Genomic DNA, 14,160 nt, shown 5'->3' with positions numbered 1-14,160 from the left:
TAGGACCTCTGCTTGCTCTGGTCAACCCTGCTCGCTCTGGCCCAAAGATTTTATTTATTATTATAAATAAGTACACTGTAGCTGTCTTCAGATGCACCAGAAGAAGATGTCAGATTCATTACGGGTGGTTGTAAGCCACCATTATGCTTGCTGGGATTTGAACTCAGGACCTTCAGAAGAGCAGTCGGTGTGCTCTTACCCACTGAGCCATTTTGCCAGCCCCCTAAGTTTTTAAAAAAAGGGTTTCAACTTAAAAAAATAATGTAATAAATGCTCATTGTCAACAATTTGGAAAACACAGGGAGAGAAGGAAAAAGGAAAAACAAACCATCGGCTTTTGTTTTGTTTGGCCTCTTGTCTGTCTATCTATCTGTTTGTCTATCTGTCTATGTCTTGTTTGCCTTTGCTGTTTAAAGATACAGTCTCACACTGGAGTTTACCCCGTCCAACCTGTATATAACCCACTAGGTAACCCAGGTTAGCCTCAAGCTCATAGCCCTCCTCCTGAGTCCATCCCCAAGTGTTAGAGCTATAGGCCGTTGCCCTCCACCCCCACCCCCCAATTCACAGTGCCTTCCAAAAGCATTCGCTTCTCTTCCTTTTTCCTCACACATTTCCACACTGGTGGTCACACTGCACAATCTTTTTTTTAATCTCTCACCAATGAAAATGTTTTCTTTCTTACAGTTATTTTTAAAACAGGCATTTGTGTCTTTTTTTTTTATTAAAAGTTTTCAAATCTTTCTAGGTTCTAAATGATATCTTCTAGCCATAGATTCAGAACAAACACTCCCAAGAATAGTAAAAGCATGTCCTTGAGGGAGTATATGCAAGCTGTGAGCCTCGTGGAGCTCCAGGTGACTCTATAGAGATCTCTCAGGGAGCAGTCCCTAGAGCCTCCCTGGATACCGAAAAATCCTCAAGCCAGCCTGGAGGTCCTGGTTGCTAGAGTGGCTGCCCTGGAGCAGGTCCACCAACGAGTCTGGCTCAGGAACGCCATTCCATGGCTGCATCCTGCCAGAAGGATGACCAGAGTTGAGTTTTCCATCTTTCTAGGTTTCTTAGTACAGTTAAAAAAGGATGCTGGGCTGAGGGAAAGGGGCTGAAGACACAGACTGGGTGGCAGGTCAGAAGGACAGAGTGATGACATCATATTGCCTGCAGCTCTCCCACAGGACGTGGTAGGCCTGAGAGTTCCAGCCTCCTCGTTTTTCTAAGAGATGTGAAGGGAGACATGCATTTTTCCCAAGGAGTCCAGCTGCCCTTCATAATTCACCTGTGGAGGCCATGCAGTGGAAGTACTCCCAAGGGAAGGAGTACAGGAAGAGACCTATCTTTTGTATCCTCTCTCTTGCACCAGCCCTGTGCTTGATGGTATACACATGCCTTCTCTTGTAACCCTTACCGTATTCTGATGTGCTAGGCCAGTTGTCTCATTCCATATATGGAAAGACTGAGGTGCAGAGGTAAAGGGGATTTTTAAGGACACTCAGTACACATCGGATAAAGCCAGTGTTCCACCTTTGGTCTGATTCTAAGGCCTTTGACCCATTTATTCAATTCTTTGTGTTTGGATCATCCGACCCTCACCTCCAATTTCTGAGCCTGTTTCTGTCTCCTGACCACACCCTACCCCTTTTCCCCTAAAGAACCCGAAACCCAGCTCGGAAGAGATCTCCATGATTGCGGAGCAGTTATCGATGGAGAAGGAGGTGGTGAGAGTCTGGTTCTGCAATCGACGCCAAAAGGAGAAGAGAATCAACTGCCCCGTGGCCACCCCTGTCAAACCACCCATCTACAACTCCCGGCTGGTAAGTGGCTTGGAGCCAGGCTGACTGCCAAACACTCGGTGGACCTGTACCTGGAGGCAGAGAGTCTTCCATCCTAGAGAGGGGTAGTTCCTGGGTAGGGGAGATTCTGTACATGAGTCAACAGATGGATACAACATGTGAAAATACATAATACAGAGAAGATTAAATATGGGTGGAAGGGGGCTGTTGAGATAGCGTAGCCGATAAAGGTCCTTGCTGCCCAATCTGATGACCCATTTTCCATCTCCGGAATCCCCACAGTGGAAGGAGAAGATCAGTTCCCAAAAGTTGTAATGTTACCTTCAAACATGCTATCGTGGCACTCCCATAACCGCACGCATATGTAAAATAATAAAACGTAATTTTTATAAACATGCATAAAGGTGCACAATTTTGACTGGGATACTTGTGCCTTTTTAACAGGAAGACTAGAGATAGCCTGTTTGGTTAGGTGGCATTTGAATGAAAAGTCTAAACTTCATATGGGGGTCAAATATGGGTCTCTCTAGGGGAAGGGTATTCAAGCTGGAGGGACCAGCAAGGAAGCCTGTGCAAAAGGGGCAAAAAGCGGGTGACTTCAGAGAAGTAGCAAGGAGCAGATTGCCCAGGGTATTGGAATTCAATGAGAGGACCCAGGACTTCAGTTGACTGGAATAGGAAGGTATTGGAGAAACCTAGATGCATAAGTCTGTGCAGGGATATGGGCTGCTGGGCGGAGAATAACGTGGGTAGCAGGAGACAGGCCAGGAAACAGCCATCAGACTGAGAGTAGAGGAGGCTTGGAGGTGGTAGCCATGGTGATATGAGTAAAGTGGCTGGATCTGTATATTCCTCAGCTGTGAAGCCAACAAGATGTGCTGAAGACTGAGATTCAAAAAAGCAGGAGAGCAGGCAGGAAAGCAGTGCCATATTTCTTTTCTAGGTGGCTTTGTTGATTTTGTTTTATTTGTTTTATGGTACAGGGTCCCGTGTAGACCAGGCTAGACTTGAGTTCACTATATAGCCGAGAATGACCTCTACCCCCAGGTTTATAGTCTGGTATATAGAAACTACATATGGTTTCTCTCGTGCTAGGTATGGAACCCAGGACTTTCAGCATGCTAGGCAAGCACTCTTACCAGCCAAGCTACCTGAGAAGTAGAATTATAGGCATGAGCCACCGTGCATATTACTGGCACTACCCTTTTATAAAATACCATTGAGCTGGACATAGTGGTATACATCTTTAATCCCAGCTCTCAGGAGGTAGAGGCAGGCTGATCTCTGTGAGTTCCAGACTGGCTGGTGGATGTGGTGAGTTTACAGGACAGCCAGGATGTTAGGTGTGCACCTAAGAGGCAGTGCCTAGTTAGGGTTAAATCTTAGCCTCTGGTGTTCCAGAGAAATGCCAAGGCTGAGTGGAAATATCTTGGGGCTCTAGGGAGACATGGAAGTTTAGGTATTAGAAACTGTCTGTCCCACCCAGAAAGAGCTGGGACCTGATTAGCGATGTGGCGGTCTCCATCTTTAGGAGTAGTTGTGGTAAGAAGAGTTGAAGAGAATGGTGCCCTCTAGTTTAGCATTCCAGGGTGGCTGCAGGCCAGGTAGGACATAGCAGTGACTTAAAAACCACTGCACTGTTGCTATCCCCCCCACAAACGACCACAGGCCAGCTTCACGGTGGTGTTTCTGTCAAGTACTGGAGAGAGAAGGATAAATACCCTTTATTTCCAGCCCTAGAGGACCTCTGTGTCTCACAAAGGACACACACACACAAGTAAACAAAGGTAAACAATAGGGTCTCTAAGCAACTTAGGAGCAGCAGCTGACACACCTTGGGGAGGGTGGCTAAGAAGACTCCCCCCAAGGAGGTCATTAATGCCTGAATTGAGTCTGCCAGAGGCAGGTGAGTGTGGGGTGGAGCTGTCTCCAGGGGAGATGTGATGACAGCGAGGTGGGGGAGGGGGTATGCTGAACATTCACGGAACTGCAGGTGGTTCCATGCAGAGGAATGTCGTAAAGGGAGACTGGGCTGATGGTTGGGCGGGTGATAGAGGAGAATGTCAAGAGACAAACAAGGGTTATGGGTGTACTGATGGTAGAGTGCTGCTTGCTTACTACTCTTGAGGCCCTGGGTTCCATCCGCAGTCCCACTGTATAGTCTCAGCACTCCACTCGGGAGGTGGATCAGGAGTTGAGGATTATCCTCAGTGGCTTAGAAAATAATGGGTCAATTTGAGCTCCACAAGACTGTCTCAGAAACAGACGAATGAGAGGCCTTGGTTAGTAAACTGAAAGCCCACTCAGCGCAGGGAGAGTGATGGAGGGAGAACCCATGTGATGACTCAGCGTTCAGGCTGGGCTGGTTGGGTAGCTGTATATGTGGACCGAGCAAACAGGATCAGCTGGTTTGGGGGTGGGCAAAGGGATACTCCACTTCTTCACATCATCATGATGGAGGCCTGCAGGATACCTAAGTGGGACTGCCCCCAGAGAGTTGGAATGGTGGATACAGAGGTCAGGAGAGAAGCTGGGACAGAGACATGGATTGGGGGTGTCACAAGCACATGGGTGGCAGTTGAAGTCCTGAGTGAGGAGAAGCTCCATTACGGAATTTGTATGGGGTGAAGAAAGAGAAAAGGGCCTCTTCCAAAGCTGGGTGACATCAGCCAATGGGAAGCAAGAAGCCGAGGAGGAAGAGCCTGAGAAGGCATGGAAGTGGAACTAAGCACGTGTGAGAGCTGTGCAGGAGTCGCACACGAGCATCATGGGGATGCAGATAGAAGGCACTCAGGTCAGCATGGCTGCCACAAGTGCGGAGCCTGTGATTTGCTTGAAGGACGTGGTGAGTTAGCAAGAGGAGTTCTACAGGCAGAAGGAACAGCCGTGCTGTTAGCCCCAGGCTGCGGAGGTGGCTTAGCAGTTAACAGCACTGGCTGGCTGGTTTCCAGAGGAATCTGGGTTTGATCCCCAGCACCCACATAGCAGCTTAAAACTGTCCAGGGCGTCCTGTGCTGTCTTCTGGCCTCTGCAGGCACCAGGCATTCACATGGTGCACAGACATACATGCAAGCAAAATACCCATACACAGAAATCTAAATAAATCGTTTTGGAGAACAAAGAATTTCAACATAATATCATGTCTGGAAGACAAAGTTCCATACTAGATATCACAAGAGAGTAAGCTCTTCTGATCCTGTCTTTTTTCTCATATCTTTTTTTTTTTTTGACAAGCTTAAAAAAAACCATTTATTTATTTATTTATTTATTTATTTATTTATTTATTTATTTATGTATATAAGTGCTGTATCTGCATGTATACACCTGCATGCCCGAAGAGGGCATCAGATTCCAGTATAGACTGATTCTGAGCTACCAGGTGATTTCTGGGAATTGAACTCATGATCTCTAGAAGAGCAGACACTGCTCTTAACTGCTGAGCTATCTCTCCAGCTCCCATCCTTATGATGGAATAAAACTGGTGTCCTTTGTTTCTGATACAAAGCAATCCCAGAGATGGCTCAGTGGTTAGAGCTCATACTGCTCTTCCAAAGGGCCTGGGTTCAGTTTCTAACACCCACTTCTGCTCCCAGCTATCTGCTGCAGAGGATCCAGTGCCCTCTTCTGGCCTCCATGGGTGTTGCAGTCACATGCACACACCTCCCCTCCCCCACATGCACATGATTAAAAATAAAAACTTTTTTAAAAAATGAACAAAGTTTTAAAGTGATTTGGGAGACGTACATAGCTCAGTGGCATAACACCGGCTTAACATGCACAAGAAAGCAGGCTCTGTCACAGCAGCACACAGGCAACACACGATTGCACAGATCAGGTTGGCACCATTTGCTACCACATGTAAAGAAAAGGAAAATCTTGTTTAAAGTAAGTGACCCTCCATATGCATGCTTACATATGCATAGCCTGTCTTTACCTGGAAATGGAAGGAGCTAATGACAGTGACTGCCTACCTTATTATCTATTTGAAAACAACCAATTTCTTGGGTGTGGCATCTGGGAGGGGAGGAGAGGAGAGGAGGTGACTGATAGCATCTCTCACCACTCTGCTGCTCCTCCCAAACTGTCCCACTCATGCCTCTACTCCTCATAGCCTTGCCCACTGAGCAAGCACATTGTAAAAGGTTAGTGGAAGCGTGGAGGAGGGTCACCGAGAACATGCTACATCCTGTTGGAGGGGCTATTCCAGAGGAGGGGAGGACCTTAGCAGATGGCAGCTCCCTAAGTAGAGTCTCTACATCCGCGTCCTATGAAGATGCTGCTCAGAGCTTCCTGGGCTACATGAGAAAGGTCAAAAGAGTTAAAATTCTGCAGACCTCAGCTCAAAAGTGGAGCTAAAAGAACATCTAGAGATAAGCAGGAGTCCATAGCGTGAGTGAGGGAGCCAGCATTGAACAAGCTGGTGCTCTTTGCCAGCTGCAGGGTTGAAAGCTTTATAGACGTTATCTCATTAAATCTTAATTAAAAGAAATATCAGGGAGGTGCTGCTGCTGTTTCACAGATGAGAGAACCAAGCCTCCCTGGGGTTGATAACTTACTCATAGTCACGCAGATGGTGAATGGCAGAGCCAGGTCTCACACCTCTGTCTGTCTGTTCCTTGTTATTCTTGTGCTAGGCTGTTTTGGATAATCATAGTGAGGGGTAGGTTCCTGAACAGGAGATTAAACTTTGTGCATCTCCCGTGTGTGTGTACATGTGTGTATGTGTGTGTGTGTGTGTGTGTGTGTGTGTGTGTGTGTGTACATGTGTGTGTGTGAGTTGTTGAATATCTTCCTCAATTGCTTTTCATCTGTTTTTTTGTTGTTGTTGTTGTTGTTGTTTTTTGAGATAGGTTCCTTCCCTGAGCCTGGTGCTCCCTGGTTTGGCCACACTGGATCCTCTTGTCTTTGTCTTCCCAGCATGGGATTACAGGCTATGACTGTTGTACCTAGCTTTTACATGGGTGTTGGACATTTGATCTCTGGCCCTCAGGCTTGAGAGTCAAGCACTTTAAATCTCTGCCTGCCTGTCTGCCTCCCCCACTCCCCCTCTCCTCCCCTCCCCTCCCTTCCCCCTTCCCTCCCTCCCCTCCCCCTCTTTGCCTCCCTCCGCCCCCTCCCTCGGACAGGGTCATGTTATGTAGCAGTAGCTGACTCAGAACTCACAGCCATCTCCTGCCTCAGTCTCCCAAGTGTTGAAAGTGGAAATGGAGCAGGCAGCCAGCAGCATCTGTGAGAACAAGGACCTCATAGGCTTGCTCCTCTTACGGCCAGGGCACCCCGGCAAGCCTTCAGCCTGGCAGTACCAGAGAAACTTTGCCAGGGCCCTTAGCAGAAGAGGGAGTAGTCTGTGTCTGTACCAGGGAGCTTCCGCAGCAGGCCGGAAGTGGGTCTGGTACATCGTGGTCCACAGGTCTTCCTATGAAGTACAAGGTGAAAATTTTGGAGTAGGAGGTCATCAAGGAAGGCAGACTGCTCTCTGCAGCCTTTAGCCCAGTGTCCCGAGAGAAGAAGCAGGGTGTCGCACGGACACTCACAAGCCTCTCTTGTTTTTTCAGGTCTCTCCCTCAGGGTCTCTGGGCCCCCTCTCAGTCCCTCCTGTCCACAGCACCATGCCTGGAACAGGTGAGCTTTCAAATGAGGTTTCCAGACACTACAATTAATCGAAATAACATATTAAAACTGAAAGGACCGGGGAGTGGTGGACAATCCTTTAATCCCAGCCCTTGGGAGTCAAGGGGGCGGGGGGGGGGGGTGTTCAAGGCCAACCTGGTACACAAAGTAAGTTCCAGAACAGCCAGAGCTACCTAGAGAAACCTTGTCTCAAAGGAAACAAAGCCACTCAACCTAAATCAGGATTCCCTCGGTGTATCTCAAAAGACATTAGAAATCAGAATAGAAAAGAACAGGGCTCTGAATTCAATTCCCAGCAACCACATGGTAGCTCACAACCATCTGTAATGGGGTCCGATGCACTCTTCTGGTGTGTGTCTGAATCTTGAAAAAATATTTATTTTTATGTATATGAGTATACTGTAGCTTTACAGATAGATGGTTGTGAGGTTACATGTGATTGCTGGGAGTTGAATTTAGGACCTCTGCTCACTCCAGTCAGCCTCACTTGCTCTGGCCCAAAGATTTAGTTATTATTATAAAAAAGTACACTGTAGCTGTCTTCAGACCCACCAGAAGAGGGTATCAGATCTCATTATGGGTGGTTTGAGCCACCATGTGGTTGAACTCAGGCCCTTCAGAAGAGCAGTCAGTGCTCTTCACCGCTGAGCCATCTCTCCAGCCCCAGGGGTCTACTTTTCCATAAGCACCTGTAGTGTTTCAAAGAGCTTAGTGAGGTGGCCATATGCCCAGCTATTTTGTAGAATCACCAGTAGTTGCCTCAAATGGTGGGGTGCATCTCAATATGCCCCCCTCCTTTTTTTTTAAATCTTAGTTTGACAAGTAAAATATATGGCACTCTATCCATGAAACACATGTTGGGGTTCTCAGGTCAAGGAATATCTACTTAGTCCAAAGCCAGCATTTTACAGAGGATAAAAATGAGCTTTGGGGTGGGCCAGGGCAGGCCCAGAGGGGGCTTGGGTCCCCTTGAAGGGGGCCTCGTGTGTCTTCTTTGTGGAGTCAGTGAATGCGAGGTTCTGGCAGGTCCCTCTGCTCTCAGGTTAGCTTTCTCCCATGCCTCTTCCTTTCCTAAGCTTCATAGTCTTTTCCCCTCCCGCCCAGGGTGTGTCTCACAGTAGGATGATTTTTGGCATCTGTCCTCTGCATTTGGCAAGTCTTGGACTGCCAGAACCAGCCACACTACTCTGAGGGCCTGGGCTGCAGAGAGCACTTGAAATGAGCGCCCCACCAAGGATGGGCTGATGGGTGGGCCTTGCTATTGACTTGGTGGAAGGTGGGCAGATGGGCGGGGGTGGCATGCCCTATGGGGATTCCATCAGGAAATCGTGTGTTGGAAGGGCTGTGTCATGAAGGTCCCCAGACCCAGCAGCATTATTTTGGCCTTGTTTTTGTCTCTCTTTGTCCTTAGTAACGTCATCCTGTTCCCCTGGGAACAACAGCAGGCCTTCGTCTCCTGGTTCAGGACTCCATGCCAGCAGCCCCACAGCATCTCAAAATAACTCCAAAGCAGCAATGAACTCCTCCTCCTCCTCCAGCTTTAACTCCTCGGGGTAAGTAGAGGGCAGCGAGGAAGCATCTGGCAGGCTCAGGGGCATGTGAGGAGCTGGGCCAGTGCCACAGGCGAGAACTGGAAACAGAAAGTGGGGTAGCAGTGGAGATCGATGGAGGAGGGAGACTGGACTGCATCCCCCAGGGATCAAGGATTTAAAAAGAAGCTGTAGCCAGTGAGCAGTCCTGGCAAGGGCTGATATCAACAAAGCCAAAATTTCCATCCTCACTTCGATGGTGGAAATTTCCAAATGCTCACATGAGAAATGATCAGGTCCTTCGCTGGCCTCAGGAGCACTCCCTACCAAGAACTTAGGTCACAGGACATTCTGACCTGAGTCTGGAGCTCAGAAGTTGACCAACTCTGGCCTTCAGGTGTGGCTGGAACAGGGAGACAAAGAAGTGCTGTCAAGTCCTGTCTCCCAGTTATACCTGGGAGTCTTCAGGTATAACGGGCCTTAGCTCCCTAGGTGACTACTAGAAAAAGTGTCCTTAGAAGGGATGCCATGAGAACCTTCTCAGGTGCAGAAGAAGGCAGAGGTGTGGGGGCTGGGGCACATAGTCTAGTTGGCAAAGTGGGTGCCTTGCAAGCATGAAGGCTGAGTCTAAACACCAGCACTACAGCCAGGTGTGGCTGTGTGCTTGTGATCCCAGTGTCAGAGCTGGGGTAAGAGCCAGGCAAGAAGCCTCTGAGTTTCTGGCCACTGAAAGAGCCTGTCTTCAATAAAGTGGGTAGCATGCCTAAAGATCACACCCAAGGTTGCCCTCTGGCCTCCATATGTGTGCACACAGATTATCTTAAGGTTTTTTTTGCTTTGAAGAGACCAAGGCAACTCTTATAAAGGAAAACATTTAACTGGGGCTGACTTACATACAGTTCCAGAGGTTTAGTTCATTATCATCATGGTGGGAAACACAGCAGTGTCCAGGCAGGCATGGGGCTGGGGGAAGGAGCTGAGAGTTCTATATCTTCAACCCAAGGCAGCAAAGAGAGACTGTGCACCACACTGGGCATAGTTTGAACGTGTATGAGGGCTCAAAGCCCAGTCCTACAGTAATATGCTTTCTCCAAAGGCCACACCTACTCTAACAAGGCTAAATTTCCTAATAGTGCCACTCTCTATGAACCAAGTATTCAAACACATGAGTCTAAGGGGGCCCAAACCTAGTCTAACAGCCACACAGATGCACACACATACATTGTTTTAAAAAAGAAATTTGGTCATTGTGGTACATACTTGTAATCCCAGTATATAGGAGTCTGAGGCAGGAAGACCATGAATTTGGAGGCAGCCTGTTTTAAACATAATGAGACCCTGTCTGTCTTAGGATTTTATTGCTGTGAACAGATACCATGACCAAGGCAACTCTTATAAGCACAATATTTAATTGGGGCTGGTTTTCAGGTTCAAAGGTCCATTATCATCAAGGCAGGAACATGGCAGCATCCAGGCAGGCATTGGTGCAGGAGAGTGTAGCCGAGAGTGCTACATCTTCATCTGAAGGCTGCTAGCAGAATACTCACTTTCAGGCAGCTAAAATGAGGGTTTTAAAGCTCACACCCACAGTGATAGACCTACTCCAACAAGGCCACACTCCCAACAGGGCCACACCTTCTAATAGTGCCACTCCCTGGGCTGGGCATATACAAACCATCACACTGTCTTTTTTGTTTTGTTGCTGTTATTTTTCTGAGATAGGGTTTCTCTGTGTAGCCCTGGCTGTCCTGAAACTCACTGTGTAGAACAGTCTGGTCTTAAACTCAGAGATCTGCCTGCCTCTGCCTCCCAAGTATTGAGATTCAAGGCATGTGCCACCATTGGATCTGTGAGACTTTTTTAAACACACAAACAAACCAAGTTGAGTGATAGATTATGCACTTGAGATGAATCCACTCGTCCAAATCCAGTCAGTTTGGCAAGACATCTAGCTTCTATTATCTAGATGTTTCATAACTAGAAAGTCAGAATTTCTGGGGGTGAAGAGACCCAAATAATTTCAGTAGTTTCATATTGAAAATACGATTCCTACACCATCAAGTTCACAAGGTTGTGCATCCATTACTCTCTTCCAGGATGTCTCCCTCACCCATTAAGGATCTCCCTGCCTGCCTGTTTAGCTGTCATCTCTCTGTTCCTCTCTGTCAGGTTTGTAACTCAGTCTGGCCTGGTTTTCTCTTCCTTCTAGATCATGGTACCGTTGGAATCATCCTACCTACCTCCACTGAGACCAAAAACTTCCTCCCTTTCCACCTGGCCCCTAGTTCCCAAAAGGAGGAAGAGAGTCGTGCCTTCCACATAGGGACAGACACTTTGAGAAGAATGGGAGCAATGGCCACTGCTGAAGAGCAAACCCATAGTCTTGCCTTCTCCTGGATCCAGAGCTTTCGGAGAACCTAACTGTGACCAAAGGCCGCACTCTTGCCTTGGGCTCTTCATCACCCCGCTGGGAGTTTACTGTGTTCGCCTGCCTTGGGGCCCCCTCCATGCTCTCCTGGTGGCTTGACCTCTTGGAGAAAGGGCATTCTGCCATTGTTAGTTTTCAGCTCACCCATGGGCTTCTAGGACAGCCTTTTGCTCGGTGTGCCAAACTGCAAGAAGGGTAGATTATGGCTTTGACTCTGACCTCAGCCACAATCCCGAACAGATCCCAAATTCTATGGAAAGACTGAAATCTCACGTCTCCACCAAAGCCTTATCTTGTTAAATTAGCACAGTTTTCCCATGGAATCTCCATTTTTGCCCAATTTTCTTTCAGCCCTTACTCCCTTTTCTACAACCAAATCTGTCTATTCCTGGGTCCTACAAAGTCCCTTCCTCTCTACAAATGGCTGAGCTACCCTCTGGCCATGTTGTTCCATCCACAGGTACTCCTCTGTTACCCACATGTACCCAAATTCCAGGACATTGTCTTTTCTCTGCTCCCTGTGGGTCTCCTTGTCCGGTCCCCTCTCCTTTCTCCTGGCCACAGAAAAGTGATGGCTGCGTTCTTGTACATAGTCCTTTCCTATTCTGCACCATGACCTTTCTTTAATGTGTAATTTCCAGCAAGATGTTTAACTCAGGTGTGAACTTTGAAGATGTTTCTATATTATTTTATCTTCCATTAGAAAAGGAAGGGGGATACCAAAGTGTGTAATACCCCACAGAGTTCCCCCGTGAGCTGGGGTTCTGTTGACTTGGGGGGAACCTTATATGTGGAGTCTCCTTCTGTGGATCTGTATGTAAAGCTGTCACATGAAAGCCATCCCAGAAATGGTACCTTTTTTTTTTTTTTTTTCCTAAAGACTGAATATCCAGGAAACTGTTGAGACTCAAAGGAATCTCTCTGTTTCTAAATATATTTGTACAGCAATGACATAAAGTATTCCACTGTTAATAAGAGATGTTCAGAGGAGTGTTTTATGCCTTTGTGTGGGGGGTGGGGAGTGGAGGATGTGAAGATGGGAATGGATGGGAAATAGTTCCATTTGGGGCATGAAGTGGGTTCTCGGGATGGCCCCAAATAACTCAACATTCCTACCCTGTGGGACAGACCTGCTTTGGGAAGTGAGTAGGTGAAAGATGGTTCCTCATTTTATAGGAGGGAAGTGTGATGAATATTTCAGGTCATGTCACTTGAAGATGCCAAGGCTAATCTATCTCACATATCCTTAATATTGACTATTCTGTTGTCGTGATTTACAATGGAAATCAAAAGCTGCTTAACAAAGGACAATTTCATGGAAAGCCATGTATATATCGGCTTGAGAGGGCATCTTTCATACAGCAAGACAGTTGAAGAGTAGGGAAGCTATTGTTGAGCTTTTTGCTAGGTTAATTTTTGTTGGTGGTAGGATTTTTGTTGTTGTTTGAGGTAGGGTCTCACTCTGTATCCCAGGCTGTTCTCAAGCCCATTATTTCGCCATGTTGACCTTAAACTCATTGCAATCCTCCTGCCTCAGCCTCTTAAATGCTAGAATCACAGTCCTGGAAGCTACCACCACCAGTCACCCAGCTTAATTAAAAAAGTTAATTAGTTGTAATTCCTAAAAGAAACATTGAGCTGTGGGGAAGAAACAGCTGTAACTGCTGGTGAGGAGAAACGGGGGTCCAGGTTTGTGTTACTTTCACATGGCTGTGAACAAAATGCCTGACAGGAGAACTTGAGGCAGGAAAGATTTCTTTTAGCTTATGGTTCCAAGGTGCCTATCACAGCTGGAAGGGCAAGTCAGAGTGAAGAAACTCTCAGCATCTGCAGAGAGGAAACTACAAAGGATTTGCAGGAAGGAGAGACAGCTAGATAGCCTCAAAGACCTTCCTCCCTTGAGTAGCGCCATCCCCCCACTAATGCCATCGCTTTATGATTCTATCAGATTATTTCATTTCTTAGGTCTCAGCCCTCATGACCTCCTCTGAAAACATTACTACAGACAGCGGTGTGCCTTGCCAGTGTCTCCGATGTCTCAAAACCCAATCAATTTGCAAATCAATAGCCATCATAGGATCAAACATTTATTGCAAATAATAATAACACCCGCCATGGGAAACCTACACACAAATCACCAGGAGTCTAGGACATCCAGACAAAGAAACAGTGTCTCAAAAAACCAAACCAAACCAACCAACCAACCAACCAACCAGACAACCAATCATACATGAGGCTGAGGTAGGAAGGTTGGTTGAGCCTAGGAGTTCCAGGCTAGTGCATGTGGGGGGCAGCAGAGAGACAGCAGAAGGGTTCTCAGCAGAGATTTAAATGTCTAATGAAAGTACACACTGCCAATACAAAAATATCCGTGCCTATCACTGTACATCATGAATGCTGCTGACAGGTCAGAGCTGACCCTTTCCTGACCCTTGGCACCCTGCCCTGGTAGGTATTGAAAACCATTTCCTGCACCATCCAAAACTCTGGCTTTCACCCATTGGTCCATATTTTGTATAAAAAAATAAACAGTGGTGGTGGTGGGCTTGGGAGTCAAAGATAGGTGGATTACTGTGAGTTAGAGCTAGCTTTGTCTAGCCTCTAACTCACTGCCTATTTGCTGAGCAGAAGCAAACTTACGGGTGGGCATGGGCTTGGCATTCATAGCTGCAGGATTCTGTAAAAATTCATAATTCCAAAGAAGTTTAATGGAAGGTGGGATTGTGTGTGTTTGTGTGTGTGTGTAGCTGTTTCATCTAGGAACATCTAAGAGACAGCACCT

At 47.2% G+C, this 14,160-nt stretch overlaps 1 protein-coding gene across 2 annotated transcripts in view; it reads left to right on the top strand.

Annotated features, from left to right (window-relative positions):
* Pou2f3 (POU domain, class 2, transcription factor 3) overlaps positions 1 to 12,363 on the top strand; it is an 81,829-nt gene extending 69,466 nt beyond the window's left edge. The window contains exons 10-13 of one of the 2 annotated variants that reach the window (XM_011242420.2): positions 1,650 to 1,811; positions 7,346 to 7,412; positions 8,833 to 8,974; positions 11,160 to 12,363. In XM_011242420.2, coding sequence (XP_011240722.1) covers positions 1,650 to 1,811; positions 7,346 to 7,412; positions 8,833 to 8,974; positions 11,160 to 11,199 — 411 coding nt within the window. In that variant the 3' untranslated portion in view covers positions 11,200 to 12,363. The remainder of the gene's footprint in view (positions 1 to 1,649; positions 1,812 to 7,345; positions 7,413 to 8,832; positions 8,975 to 11,159) is intronic. The other variant, NM_011139.2, reaches the window with a different exon arrangement.
* Positions 12,364 to 14,160: the final 1,797 nt, after the last annotated feature.

This window comes from Mus musculus, chromosome 9, assembly GCF_000001635.26.
Source record: "Mus musculus strain C57BL/6J chromosome 9, GRCm38.p6 C57BL/6J".
In the NCBI taxonomy this organism is placed as follows: domain Eukaryota; kingdom Metazoa; phylum Chordata; class Mammalia; order Rodentia; family Muridae; genus Mus; species Mus musculus.
Note: the sequence above shows the minus strand (reverse complement) of the source record. Positions and strands in the feature narration are given on the sequence as shown.